General features: G+C 42.0%; 1 protein-coding gene across 3 annotated transcripts in view; it reads left to right on the forward strand.

Moving 5' to 3' along the window:
• Positions 1-1,895, forward strand: part of fnip2 (folliculin interacting protein 2) — a 66,806-nt gene extending 64,911 nt beyond the window's left edge. For all 3 annotated transcript variants that reach the window (XM_055645910.1, XM_055645916.1, XM_055645933.1), the window contains one exon: positions 403-1,895. In XM_055645910.1, coding sequence (XP_055501885.1) covers positions 403-481 — 79 coding nt within the window. In that variant the 3' untranslated portion in view covers positions 482-1,895. The remainder of the gene's footprint in view (positions 1-402) is intronic.
• Positions 1,896-14,052: the final 12,157 nt, after the last annotated feature.

The raw sequence follows: 14,052 nt of genomic DNA on the forward strand, positions 1-14,052 counted from the left end.
CCTGGACTGTTTTAACTTGCCTTAAGTGGTTTCAGTGTCTTTGCAGTGGGAGGAGGGTGTGGGGGCCTTCAGTAATATTAGCCTCAATGTCAAGTTAGCCATATAATTCCATAGAGCTTTCCCAAATACATGATCCTACTTTTGATGGGTGAGAGTAAAATATGAGAATAGTTTCTGCTTAACTTTGTCACGTGCTCTATCTTAATCCCCCTTCTGTGTTATCTTACGCTGTTCAAATCTGTCAGTCCATAAGAATGTGCATGATCTTCTAACAGTCCATATCTGTTTGTATGGTACATAATGCATGTGGTCGGTTTGCAAGCTGCCTTAAAAGTGGTACCGTTTTGGGAGACGTGTACAGAAAGCTGTTTTCAACAACTTTTTTTTTTCTCTTTTCCACAGAATTGAATCAAATGATTTGCCTCTGTTGGCTGCTATAGCAAGTACTCATTCTCCATATGTTGCCCAGATACTCCTATAAGCTAAACCCTCTGGAGGGTAAACTGTGAACCTTGGATGGCATCAAGTTGGAAAATGTTTTTAATGCTTATCTACAACTCTCAATCAGAGTGATGACGAGATCATTGATGAAGGGTGCATTCATTCAACAGTGAAAATGTTCCATCACTTTTCAGGCATTTTCTGAGATAGGTGATAATTTTCATGGCTAATGCTTAGGGTTATATTTCCTAGTCAAATTCTAAAAGCTGTTGCAAGTCAGGCATGTTTTCAAACAAAACGAATCATCCAAAAAACATGCCATCTTGAATGCTTGCTTTTATTGTGTTTTATTATGACTTTTGAATCATTTCAGCAGTTGCCTTAATTGGTGCATAACAGTGTTAGAAAATCTATCTACATAGCATTCCTGTTCAGAAATACAAACAATTGCATCTATTGATCTGATGTTTTGAATTACTAGGATACTACATTGTCCTGCAAGAAAAACTGCAAAAAGTAGGGCTATAGCAATTGTCCATTTTTCTTGTACAAATGGTTTGACAAGCTTTTGTTTTATTTGTGCTCCTGTTTAAAGGGACAAAGAAGGCAGATTTTTAAAAAAAATTTAGTGATTATCTTTAAATGAATGTTGTTTACAATTAGTTAGAATTTTTTGTTTGTTAACATTGTACGAATTGAGCAGCATCTGAAATTCAGCTTCATACTGAAACAAAATCACTGATCCTTTTCAATGGAATAAATTCTATTTCGGAGTCCACTCTGACTTCAGTAGAGGAGTCAGATGTTGAATGGTGCCAACATAACAATTGTAGTGTGGGAGGGGGAAGGAAAGAGTTCTTGCGCATTCTCCTTATGCAATATGGACTGAGCTAGTGAGAATTATATTGAAGCTTCTTCTGATATAGCTGCATTTTACAAAACTGCTGGGAACACAAGACAACATTGTTACTCTGTTAAAACAGAATACTGAGCTCCCAGGCGCATCTAATTTGAGAAATAATGTTCGGAGGACTTTTGAGATGATCTTCCCACCATTTCATTTATTGCATAGGACCAGCCAAATGCAAAAATATCCATGTTTTACAAATATTCACTTTTTGTTAATTATTGTTGAGAGATTTCTTTCACAAAAAGCAGTTCAGGACATGAAGGAAAATGTGTTTCTGCTCGAAATTACAATTTGATTGCCTCGGGGAATTATATTGTTCTCCCAGCGTGCAACGTCCTTTATATTTTGTGTGAGAAGGCAAAGTATTGAATGCAAAACTTCTAATTTAGTTATGCCTGTAGGTTGGATTCTGTTTTGAATAAGCAGACTTTTATTCATTTTTACTTTAGAATTAAGTGGGAAGAATACAATCAAACTTTGATGCAGAAATCGGTGGTGCTTTGGTTTACTGTTCACTTAATCTCAAGAATTGCAAAATGGACACTTTTTTAAATTTTTTTTTATTGTTAAAAAAAAAAACTGGAGCTTTTTGGTGAATTCTTGGAAACTGAAAATGTAGCTTGTTTGAAGTTTACATGTTTGATCTTGGACTGTTAGCGACATCTTGCCTTGACAGCCTATTGCTAGAATGTAAAAATGCCTGAAACATTATAATGGTATTTCTAAAAAAGAAAGGCATGAAAATCTGAACACACTCACACTACTATTTGAACGCAGCATTTAACTTTTCTTGCCACCAATGCTTGTATGTTATCAATGAGGAGGATTGCATATCAGAAATTTTGCAATCAAGTAATGTGTTTGAACCAGACTGTATTTGTAATTTTGTTACATGTCCAACGGACGAATCACTGCTCACTTGAAAACTCATTATAGCTGCAATGGAAAGTAAAGTTCATGGAGTCATGCCGTCCCAAAATAGAGAAGACTGACAAAGCCTGGATGAGGTTTCAGCTACTTGACACGAAGATTAATATTCGGATTTGGCCAGCCTAAGCTGGGTGATCAGTAACCACACATTTTGATTCCTTAGCGGCAGAACGCTTGAGATGAAAAGGATTTTATTCTCTCTGTGTCATACATCTAAATCTTGATTCTGAATCATTTTAATGCCCCAATGCATTCTGTTTTGAATATCAACACAGTTTATTCTCTCGCCTAATATAGAGGTTAAATTGATCCACCTTTTCGAGAGTGGCACCTCACAGAGATTTTGCGTGTTAAGGCATCTTTAAATAAATTTTAAAAATCTCCATTTTTGCCATTGAATAGTTGGCCTTTTTAATGAAGAAACAATATCTTACATCCTTGCTGAATGCTAAACAGTGCATTAAAAAAAACCTCCAGCAAATGCTGGAAATATTCAGCATATCGGGTCACATTTGTGCAAAGGGTATATATTTCAGGTTCCTCATCCTTCTTCAGTACTGGGCAAGAGGGAGAATGTCCTTGGAACATGTGGGATATGCCATTACTGGACGGGAAGGGAAGTGAATGGAGGGTTATGGTCTGAGCGCAGGTATATGGGACTAGGGGAGAATATGTGTTCGGCACGGACTAGAAGGGTCAAGATGGCCTGTTTCCGTGCTGTAATTGTTATTAAAAAAAAAAAAAGTTATAAATTACTGCTGTACCATTAACCATGGCTACTAACTTGAGCTGTAGCTGACCTGATTCTTAAAGTATTTTGATTTGCTGTATAAATTTACAAACCTATTGTAGACTGTGGACAAGCATGGAATTTAGTGAGGAGTCTCAGAATCTTTAACACTATGCTGACTCTGCGAAGTCTGTCTTGTGGCATTTATGGTCTTGATATATTTGTTGGTCCATCATTGCCCTCTGAAACACAGCTTTTAGAGCTAGTCACATTTGAAGCTTTCAGCAGATCATCTGAATTAAATACTGTAAGAATAAATGACACTAAATTTATTTTAATACCTTAATTCTATTTCTCCATTAGTTTTTGCCACTTTATTGCATAAATTCACTTCTTATTGAAGAATGTTAACCAATAGCCAACATTGAAGTATTCTGACATAATGTAAATGCAGGTTTAAATCTCAATTGTTGATAATATCCTCACAGTATATATTTTTTAAATTGTAGTGACAGATTGCAGGAGTGAACATGCATAATCAATGATTGCACTCGTATATAACATTTTGCCTTGATTGTCCCTTTATTGCTGCAATGTAGTTGGTGAAGAATCTGGTACACTTGTCGTTCATTCTGTCTAGCTGCAAGTCGATCCTGTGAAAAGTGCATGTGATTGGGTTTGTTATTTGCTCTGTAATCTGCATTAGGAAGAACTATATATTGGGGAACTTTCATTATTTATGCTTTAATTGATATCAATCCCAGTAGGGAATGCAGTTGTGTTTACGTTTGCATCTTAAAAATTATTGCAGTCCTGCATCTACAGCGAAAGTGAAACACTACTGCAGTTACAGTCTGTACAACTCTGTACTTTGCTAATTTTCCCTGCGTAATTAATTGGCTGGTATTTAGCACGTTGAGCAAGCTTTTCTAACCTAAATGTCCGAAAAATTAATCTCAAGACAATTTTTCAAATATGGAGAGACTTAAGCCGAAAGATTTTCATAAAGCTATTTTTTTAAAAGAACACTAAGTACATTTCTATTTGAAGTGGGGATTTAAACTGACCGACATTCTGAGAAATGTTACTTGTTAAATCTACCTCAGTTGACTGACAGGAATCCAAACTTTCTTTGTTTGCAATGTCTTACCTTTCCAAATTTGTCTTTGTGTATTTTTGAATTTTGCTACGAATCAAATTCCTAAAATGATATGTGGCGTGGTAACATTTTAATTATGCTAGGCATAATTTTTGGTGTAGCTTTTCTGTTGTGACATCTTTTTAAATTTGTGTTGAATGGATTTTAGAAATACTGGTCTGCATGGAAAATAATAGTTGTTGAATGTGACTTTTGAGTTTGTGGCCGACAGACGTATTCCTTAATTTTTAGCCCATATCAATGTTGATATTAAAATGTTTGATTCTAACGTTTGTCAGATTCATGAAATCCTATACATATATAATTGCATTTTATTCTGGAAGTCAAATGGTGTGAGAAATAGTGAATTTACACAACATTTGGTCATAGCTAATGTTGATGTTTTTACTTCCGTATTTTGTTATCGTTTTTATCTTGGAGTGTCAAAATGAATAAAAGCGTTTTTTTTTTAAATTCATGTCCATTGTTTGAAATAGCAACAATGCAAAGAAGGAAATTTGACACATTCTAAAATGTTTGTGCCTTTCAAGAAAAGGTGGTGCAGAATTGCAGGTTTCTCAGTAAAATGCAACATGAGTTTTTCCAAGAGCATAAGATTTATACTATATACCACATTGTCATTATTATCTACTCAGTTCTACAATGAGGTATTGAGTAGAATGTCAGAAGTAGATACACACATTCTCATGCAAATGTTAATGTATCGTTTTGAATCTTTAAGTGCAATAAAGCATTGTATTATGAACATCAATTCTTTTTAATAGGTTGATAGCGTGTGTTGGCTTCTGAGAGGCTTGCATTTCCTAATAACCTTCGAGTCGTGCTTTTCTTGTCAGTACCATAACAGGTAGCCCACATTCACTAGGTCCCTGCACTATCTTGTTTTTCACCCTTTGTGCGATGAAAATGTAATTTGGTTGACTCCAATTGTCTGTGTCACCCAACAAGTGACAAAAACTGGGGTGCTGGCAGAACTTGTTGGGTCAAACGGCATCTGTGGAGGCAAAACATGCCGATACACTGCATCAGGACTGAGAGACGGGGAAAGATTGTTAATACAAAACAATATTGGAGAGGGAGAATGGAAGAGTTGGGGGTACAAGCAGATGGGGCTGGGATGATGGGCAGATGCAACCAGGTGGGGAGGAATAGGACACAGGCTGGTAAATGATGGGTGGAAGCAAGTGGAGGTGGGGAAGGAAGAAGAGGATGCAAGCTCCCCAAGCAGAATATAAGATGTTCTTCCAATTTTGTGCCTGGCAGAGGAGGAGGCTGGTGGGTTAATATGATTAATGAAAAGGGTTAAAATGACAATTAGAAGCTTGAGTGGCCATGTGGGCAAACCATATGTACCACAGATGCTCCGTAAACTAGTTGTCCAGTTTACACATGGCTTTGCCTGTATACAGGAGGCCACATCGTGAGCACCATAATACACGTAATGCAGTTTGCCGGGTTAGAAGAAATGCCTGTGAACCTCTGCCTCACTTGGAAGATCTTTCTGGTCCCTGGATGCTGGTGGGAGGAGACGAAGAGACAAGTGCTGCACCTCCTGCAGTTGCAAGGAAGTCCTTTGGGAGGAATGCATGGACATTGTACCGTGTGGAATGCAGAAAGGGGAAGTCATAAGTGGTGGGATACTGCTGGAGCTGACAGAAGTGGCAAAGGAATGTGTGTTCGCTGTGCAGACTGGATGGCTAAACAGAACAGTGAAACACATGAACAGGCCCAATGGCCCACAACGTCGGAGTCAAACATGATGCATGATTAAACTAACCCTTTTTGCCAGCACCTGATCCACATTCCCTGCATTTTCATATACTTATCTAAAAGCATCTTATTCATCTCTGACGTATCAGTGTCCACCACTCATTCCAGGCACCTACCACTGGAACAAAAGCACAACTTACCCTGCATATCTCCTTTAAACTTTCCCACTTTCGCTTTAAAGCTATGAACAAGTCCTCTAAAGATGCAACATGACCTCCTCATACTCAATGACTGATGAAGGCAGGCATACCATATACAGCCTATGGACTCCCCAAAATGGCAGCCCAAGTAAATAGTTAAAGGGGGCATATGTGCAGGAAGGGACTGCAGATGCTGGTTTAAACCAAAGATAGACACAAAATGCTGGAGTAACTCAGCAGGTCAGGCACCATCTCTGGAGAGAAGGGGTGGGTGACGTTTTGGGTCAAGATCCTTCAGACTGAAGGGGGCTTATGGTTTCCTTCATCAGTATAGACTACCTGAGATGTTCTCTAGTATTTGACACAACCACCCTGGGGTAAAAAGATGGTTGTGTCTCCCTTATCTATGTCTCATCATTTTGTATATATCTATCAGGTCTCCCCTCAGCCTTCAACAATGGGAAAAATTTAAGTTAGTCCAATCTTATAGCTAATGCACTCCAATCCAGATAGTATCCTGATAAACCTATGAAGCCTCCACATCCTTCCTGTAATGGGACAACCAGAACTGCACATAATACTCCGAATGGGGCTGAACCAGAGTCCTATGAAGCTACACCATGGCTTCCTGGCTCTTGTATGTGACATCCGATGAAGGCAACCATACTATATACTTTCCTTAACTCTTTATGTACTTGCATTGCCATTTCATGGAGCTGTGGACTTAGACCCCAAGATCACTGTATACATAACTGATGTTTTGGGCCCTTTAACTATATACTTTTCCCCTTGCATTCGACATCCTAAAGTATAACACCTCACACTTATTCAGATTAAACATTTTCCATTTCTCCACCTAAATCTGTGATTGTTGTTGGCTATAAATGTACTAACTGACCCATCTAAAAACGGAAAGGGGTGGAGATGGGAAGATGTTGCTGGTGGTGGGATCCAGTTGGAGGTGGCAAAAATGTCAGAGGATCATGTGCTGTATGTGACGGTTGATGGGGTGAAAGGTGAGGACCATGGGGGACTGTCCATGTTGTGACTGGGGGGGAGGGAGAGAAAGAGCAGAGCTGTGGGGTACTGAGGAGATGTGTGAGGGCCTCATCTATGATGGAAGAGGGGAACCCCTGTTTCCTAAAGAATGAGAACATCTTGGATGTCCTGGTATAGGACACCTCGCCTTGGGCACAGATGCAGCAGAGACTGAGGAGTTGATAGTAGGGGATCCCGTGTCAAGTGTGGTGTGTGTCTGCTCTATCGGAGCAAGTTTGTAATTGCGTGAAATGCAGTTGTTGACAAAGCAGTTTCTCCACCTGATGCTTTTGATCCTTTCCTGTGATTTCCCAAAGTAAATTACAGGTCCTTTCAAAGTTGGTTGTTGCTTCAAGCTTGGTCATTATTTTAATTCAATATTTATTACATTGCATTCTAATGTTTTTCAAAATGTTGTGAAACTAGATTGAGATACACGGAGAGAAGCAAATAGGCCCAGTGCTTTTATTTTTAACTATGTTTCACCTGTATTTATCTAATTATTAAGGCCAAGTGTTCTCAGCTTGATGTATAAATGTGTGGTTTAAATGGGAAGAAATCTAAATACACAAGCATCTCAGTTATTCATGTAGCTTAACGGTGAAGTCTGCTAATCCAAATGTGTCATTCAGAAAATGCTGGCAGCCATCACTGCTGAACCAAAATATAATCGACTGATGACAAACTACAAGTCTCGTCGGATCAGTCCAGGTTACAAAGTCGCACTCTTGAACCAACAAAGTCCGAGTATTCTCATTTAAGCTGTTGTCAGTAGAAGGCGAGCTTGTCCAATGGTGTGGAGATTAATGAAGAATCTTGATGGCTTTTTCCCTCTGTCCCGTCCAAACTGTATTTGACACAAGAACTGCAGCTGCTGGTTTACTAAATAAACAGCACGGTGCTGGAGTAACTCAGCGGGTCAGGCAGCAGCTGTGGAGAGCGTGCATAGGCCATGTTTCAGGTCGGGATTCGTATTTAGAGTCCGAAGAAGGGTCCCGACCCGAAACATCGCCTGTCCGTGTTCTCCACAGATGCTGCCTAACATGAGTTACTCCAGCGCTTGTGTGGTAAATTGCGCCCATCATACTCTAACACTGCTTGTCTACAATATGTGGTGTCTGGTGGCCAATCTCCTTGCCCTCCCACTCGTCCAGTGACCTATGTACCCTGCTTGGGGGCTGGCTGCAACTCGTGCTTTCTGCATATCCCTCCAGAGTATCCTTTTCAAATGGAAAAATGCCAGCCAACTTCTGAATTTTAGCATGAACATGGTTGCATTGGAAACTTGAATGAAGCCTTGTCTCTCAGCTTTCACTATGACTTCTCCTTACACACACCATCAGCTGCAAGACTAATGGGAAATAGTAGTTAAAATTCCACCCCATCTCTCCCCTTGGCACTGTGACAGCTCAGTCTATTGGAAACATTAAAATCCCCCCGCAGAAGGGGCTTTAAACTTTCCCAACTTAGACTAGGACCGTCATAGTGCCAAAGGCTTGGATGGGGTGGAATTTGTCAAATGAGTTCAGGGAAATATATAGAGGCCCCAATAAGGGAGAGGGCAACGCTTGATCTACTTAGGAAAATGGGAAAAACAGGTGACTGAAGTGTCAGAGGATTAGCCTTTTGGAACCTGTGCCCACAGTCCTATTAGCTTTAAAATTGTTATGGATAAAGACAGCATAGACCCACATATTAAAATTCTAAATTTGCGAAAAGCTAATTTTGATGATATTGTACAAGGAGCTTGCTAAAGTTGTTTGGAGTTTGGAGTTTGTTGTTTGCTGGCAAAGAGATGTCCGGAATGCGGGATGCTTTTAAAAGTGCGATGGTGAGAGTTCAGGCCATGCATGTTCCTGTTAGAGTGAAGGGCAAGGCAGGTGGGAGTGAGGACACCTGGATGATGAGAGAAATTGACATTCTGGGAAAAGGAAACAATGTGAAGGCAGCTGGGATTAAGTGCATCCTTAGAGGAGTTTAGAGCACTGAGGAACATATTTAAGGGGGCAGGAGATAGCTCTGGTAGATAACATTAAGGAGAATCCAGAGATTTTATGTACATTAAGGGAAACTATATTAATTTGAATGAATGCTTTATTGTCACATGTGACAAGTCACAATTAAATTCTTTGCTTGCATACCCAAGGTATACAAATAGTCGCCACAAAAAGGCGCAAAGTTAAAAATTACCCCCGCGCCAGGTCCCCCTCATGGTGGTTCCCGCAGGCCGGGTCCTCCTTTGTTCCTTCCCCCGGCAGCGGCGTCCTCGCTCTACGTGGCCTATCCCGTTCCGTCACTCAGTGACATCATCGACCACCGCACTGACCTCGCTATCGCTGGCAGCTCCTCTCCGTGGTACCGACCCAGGCCCCAGCCACGGGCTCCGCCAACCCGCGGGGCTCCACCTCTGATTATGGCCGTGATTAGGGCTCTGATTAGGGACAGTTAACATGGTTCTGATTAGGGATAGTTGACATCGTTCTGTCCATGGGAGATCATATCTCACAAATTTGATTGAGTTTTTGAAGTAACTGAGAAGGTTGACGAAGGTGAGGCAGTAGACGTTGTCTATAATGATTTCAAGCAAAGCAGTTGGTAATATGGCAGGCTGCTCTGGAACGGTAGATTGCATGACATCTAGGGAGAGCTAGTTGCCTGGATACAGAATAGCCTTCATGGAAGGAAGCAGACTGATGATAATGGAAGGTGTTCAAGAAGGAACTGCAGATGCTGGAAGATCGAAGGTATACAAAATTTCTGGAGAAACTCAGCGGGTGCAGCAGCATCTATGGAGCGAAGGAAATAGGCGACGTTTCGGGCCGAAACCCTTCTTCAGACTGGAGGTAATGGAAGGTTGTTTTTTGTATTGGAGGCCTGGGACTAGTGGATCGGTGCTGGGCCCACTGCTGTTTGTGGTTTATACCAACGATTTGGATGAGAATGTGAAGGCATAATTAGTAAGTTTGCAATGGGCTCTAAAGTAGGTGGTATCGTAGACTGTGAAATAGTTATCAAAATTACAGTATTGTGTATAGCGGTTTGGGTGTTATGTGGTACAATACATTGGTGAGGCTGCATTTGGACTATTGTGTTCAGTTTTGGTAATCCAGTTATAGGAACGATGTTATTAAGTTGGACGGAATGTAGAGAAGATTTGCGAGGATGTTGCTAGAACAGCAAGGTGAGTGGTTGGGCTAAGACTTTATTCCTTGGAGAGCTGGAGGTTGGAGAGGGGGTGATCTTATAGAGGTGTATAAAATCATGAGGGAAATAGGGTAAATAAAGAGTGTCTTACCCAGAGTTGGGGGCATGAGTTTAATAGACAATTGATGCAGGAGTAGGCCATTCGGCCCTTCGAGCCAGAACCGCCATTCAATGTGATCATGGTTGATTATCCTCAATCAGTACCCTGTTCCTGCCTTCTCCACATATCCCCTGACTCTGCTATCTTTAAGAGCCCGATCTAGCTCTCTCTTGAAAGTATCCAGCGAACCGGCCTCCACTGCCCTCTGAGGCAGAGAATTCCACAGACTCACAACTCTGTGTGAAAAAGTGTTTCCTCATCTCTGTTCTAAATAGCTTACCCCTTATTCTTAAACTGTGGCCCCTGGTTCTGGATTCCCCCAACATCAGGAACATGTTTCCTGCCTCTAGCGTGTCCAAACCCTTAATAATCTTATACGTTTCAATAAGATCCCTCTCATCCTTCTAAACCCCAGAGTGTACAAGCCCAGCTGCTCCATTCTCTCAGCATATGACAGTCCCGCCATCCTGGGAATTAACCTTGTAAACCTACGCTGCACTCCCTTTAGTTGCATGCTAATCAGTCAGCAGAAAGACAATACATGATTATAGTCCATCCATTTACAGTGTAGATCCATGATAAGTGAATAATGTTTAGTGCAAGGTAAACCCAGCAAAGTCCAATCAAGGATAGTCTGAGGGTCATCAAAGAGATAGATAGCAGTTCTCTGTATTAATCTGGAATGTGGAGAGAATAAATTGAGTAAATACATTTCTTATATCTTTAAGTAAATTACTGAGCCCTTGCCTTGTGTCTATTTACCCCGGGGTGGCACAGCGGTAGAGTTGCTGCCTTGCAGTGTCAGAGACCCGGGTTCGATCCTGACTACAGGTGCTGTCTATATGGAGTTTGTATGTTCTCCCTGTGCCCTGTAGGTTTTCTCCGGGTGCTCTCTGTTTCTTCCCACACTCCAAAGATATACAGGTTTGTAGTTTAAGAAGGAACTGCAGATGCTGGAAAATTGATGGGAGACAAAAATGGAGGAGAAACTCAGCGGGTGAAGCAACATCTATGAAGCGAAGAAAATAGGCAACGTTTCTGGCCGAAACCCTTCTTCAGACTGATGTGAGGGGGGGGGGGGGAAGGAAGAAGAAAGGAAGAGGAGGAGCCAAGGGGCTGAGGGAGAGCTGAGAAGGGGAGGAGACAGTAAGGACAACCTGAAATTAGAGAAGTCAATGGTCAAACCACTGGGGTACAAACTGCCCAAACGAAATATGAGGTTCTGCTCCTCTAATTTCTGGTGGTTCTCACTGTGACCATGAAGGAGACCCAGGACAGAAAGGTTGGATTTGGAATGGGAGGAGGAGTTGAAGTGCTGAGCCACCGGGAGATCAGGTTGGTTAATGCGAACTGAGTGGAGGTGTTCGGCGAAGCGATCGCCAAGCCTAAGCTTGGTCTCACCGATGTAGAGCAGCTGACATTTAGGGCAGCGGATGCAATAGATGAGGTTGGAGGAGGTGCAGGTGAACCTCTGTCGCACTTTTAAAGACTGAATGGGTCCTTGAATGGAGTCAAAGGGGGAGGGGGTAAAGCGACAAGTGCAGCATTTCCTGCAGTTGCAAGGGAAAGTGCCTGGAGAGAGGGGGTGGTTCGGGTGGGAAGGGACGAATGGACCATGGAGTTACAGAGGGAGTGGTCTCTGCAGAAAGCAGACAGGGGAGGAGGTGGGAAGATGTGGCAGGTGGTGGGGTCACGTTGGAGGTGGTGAAAATGACGGAGGATTACTTGTTGTATATGACAGCTGGTAGGGTGCAAGGTGAGGACAAGGGGGACTCTGCCCTTGCTATGAGTGGGGGGGACGGGGAGAGAGAGTGTCATGGGGTATCGAAGAAACCCTAGTGAGAGCCTCATCCATGGTCGAAGAGGGGAACACCCGTTCCCTAAAGAATGAGGACATCTCCGATGCCCTGGTTTGTAATGCCTCATCCTGGGAGCAGATGCGGCGTAGATGGAGGAATTGGGAGTAGGGGATGGAGTCCTTACAGGAAGCAGGGTGGGAAGAAGTGTAGTCCAGATAGCCAAGGATTTATAGTGGTTGTCATAGTGGGGTTTATAGTGGATGTCAGTCAGAAATCATATCACCTGCGATGGAGGTAGTGAGGTCCAGAAATGGTAGGGAAATTCCGCAAATGGTCCAGGTGTATTTGAGTGCCGGATGGAAGTTAGTGAAATGGATGAAGTCAGTGAGTTGTGTGTGGGTGCAGGAGGCAGCACAAATGCAGTTGTCGATGTAGCGGAGATAGAGTTCGGGGATATACCCTAGTATGTCACGAACAAAGATTGTTCGACGTACCCTACAAAGAGGCAGGCACAGCGAGGGCCCATGCGCATGCCCATAGCTATGCCTTGTATTTGGAGGAAATGGGAGGAGTCAAACAAGAAGTTATGAAGAGTAAGGAGCTGGTCCTTACCGGTGTGCAGAAGGGCCTGTTTCCATGCTGTATCTCTAAAGTCTAAAAAAGCTCCCCCAAAAAGCTTGCTCTGGACTGTTCAACTGGATTAAAAACCGAAAATCAATTTAAGAATCTTGTACAATTTAAATGGATCCTCTCATTCTAACTCTTGTGCTCCAGCTAATCTGAGTAAATATGGGTGCCTGTAGACCAACATGTAAATAGACAATGGACTGTTGCGTGCAGGATACCTTATTTTGTATGATAGTCTTGACCTCCACAGCGCCCTACTCGGGTTGAATCCTGCCAGGTGGGCTTCAATGGCCACAGTATTGTTGCTCCCACTAGAGGTTTCTCTGGGTTGAATCTTTTGCCATGAAACAATAGCATCACCAACAACAAGTCCCATGTTAAATAGCCTTGGCAATCTGACAAAACTGCCCCTCAGTCAGCTGACTGTCAAAGACTTGTTTAGCAGCTGCTGCTTTAGAGGTGTAAGGGGCTTGCCAATAGTCTCGTATTTAATTGTAACGAAGAGTGACCAAAATGAAATGTTGACTGTTTCTCTTTTCATGGATTTTGCTTGATACTGGCTTCTTAGTTTAGACTCCAGATTTGCAGGATCTGCGTTTTTTTTTTAAATTTTCATTTGCATGGAAATTACATTGCCTAACAAAGGTTTGGCCACAAGGTGGCACTCCTGAGATATGATTACTGCCATGGGTCGGTTGACCTGTCTCTGATACTGGGGAACATTATCCAGGTGGATACACCTGCCTGGTCTGGAGGGAGTGTTGCGCTGTTGGAAGCTGCATCTTTCAGGTGGGATTTAGACTGAGGTTCTGTCTTCTTTCTCAATTCCATGGCATTATCGTAACGATGTTGGCCAATAGTTATCGCTCACCCAGAATCAGTAAATATAATCTAGTCCATATCATGCTGGGAGCTAGTTGTGCACAAATCAGTTGTTCCATTTCCCACATTACGACTGTGATTAAACTTAAAAAAAGTACTTCTCAAGGAATAAACACCATGGAACATGCAGAGGTCAATAAAAGTGCAACATAATCCAGTTTTTCCTCTTCCCTTAAACAAATGACCTTTGGTAAGGAAGTAGGAAAATTATGTGGGCTAGTTTGCATTCTAACCTGAAGTTAGGACAATTGTGTAAATTAAATTGTTTGGAACCTGTGTGTGCCCTATCGAAGGAACGGTTCCAGCTCCTGCCACTTAAGAC

Source organism: Leucoraja erinacea, chromosome 1 (genome assembly GCF_028641065.1).
Source record: "Leucoraja erinacea ecotype New England chromosome 1, Leri_hhj_1, whole genome shotgun sequence".
Taxonomy (NCBI): Eukaryota; Metazoa; Chordata; class Chondrichthyes; order Rajiformes; family Rajidae; genus Leucoraja; species Leucoraja erinaceus.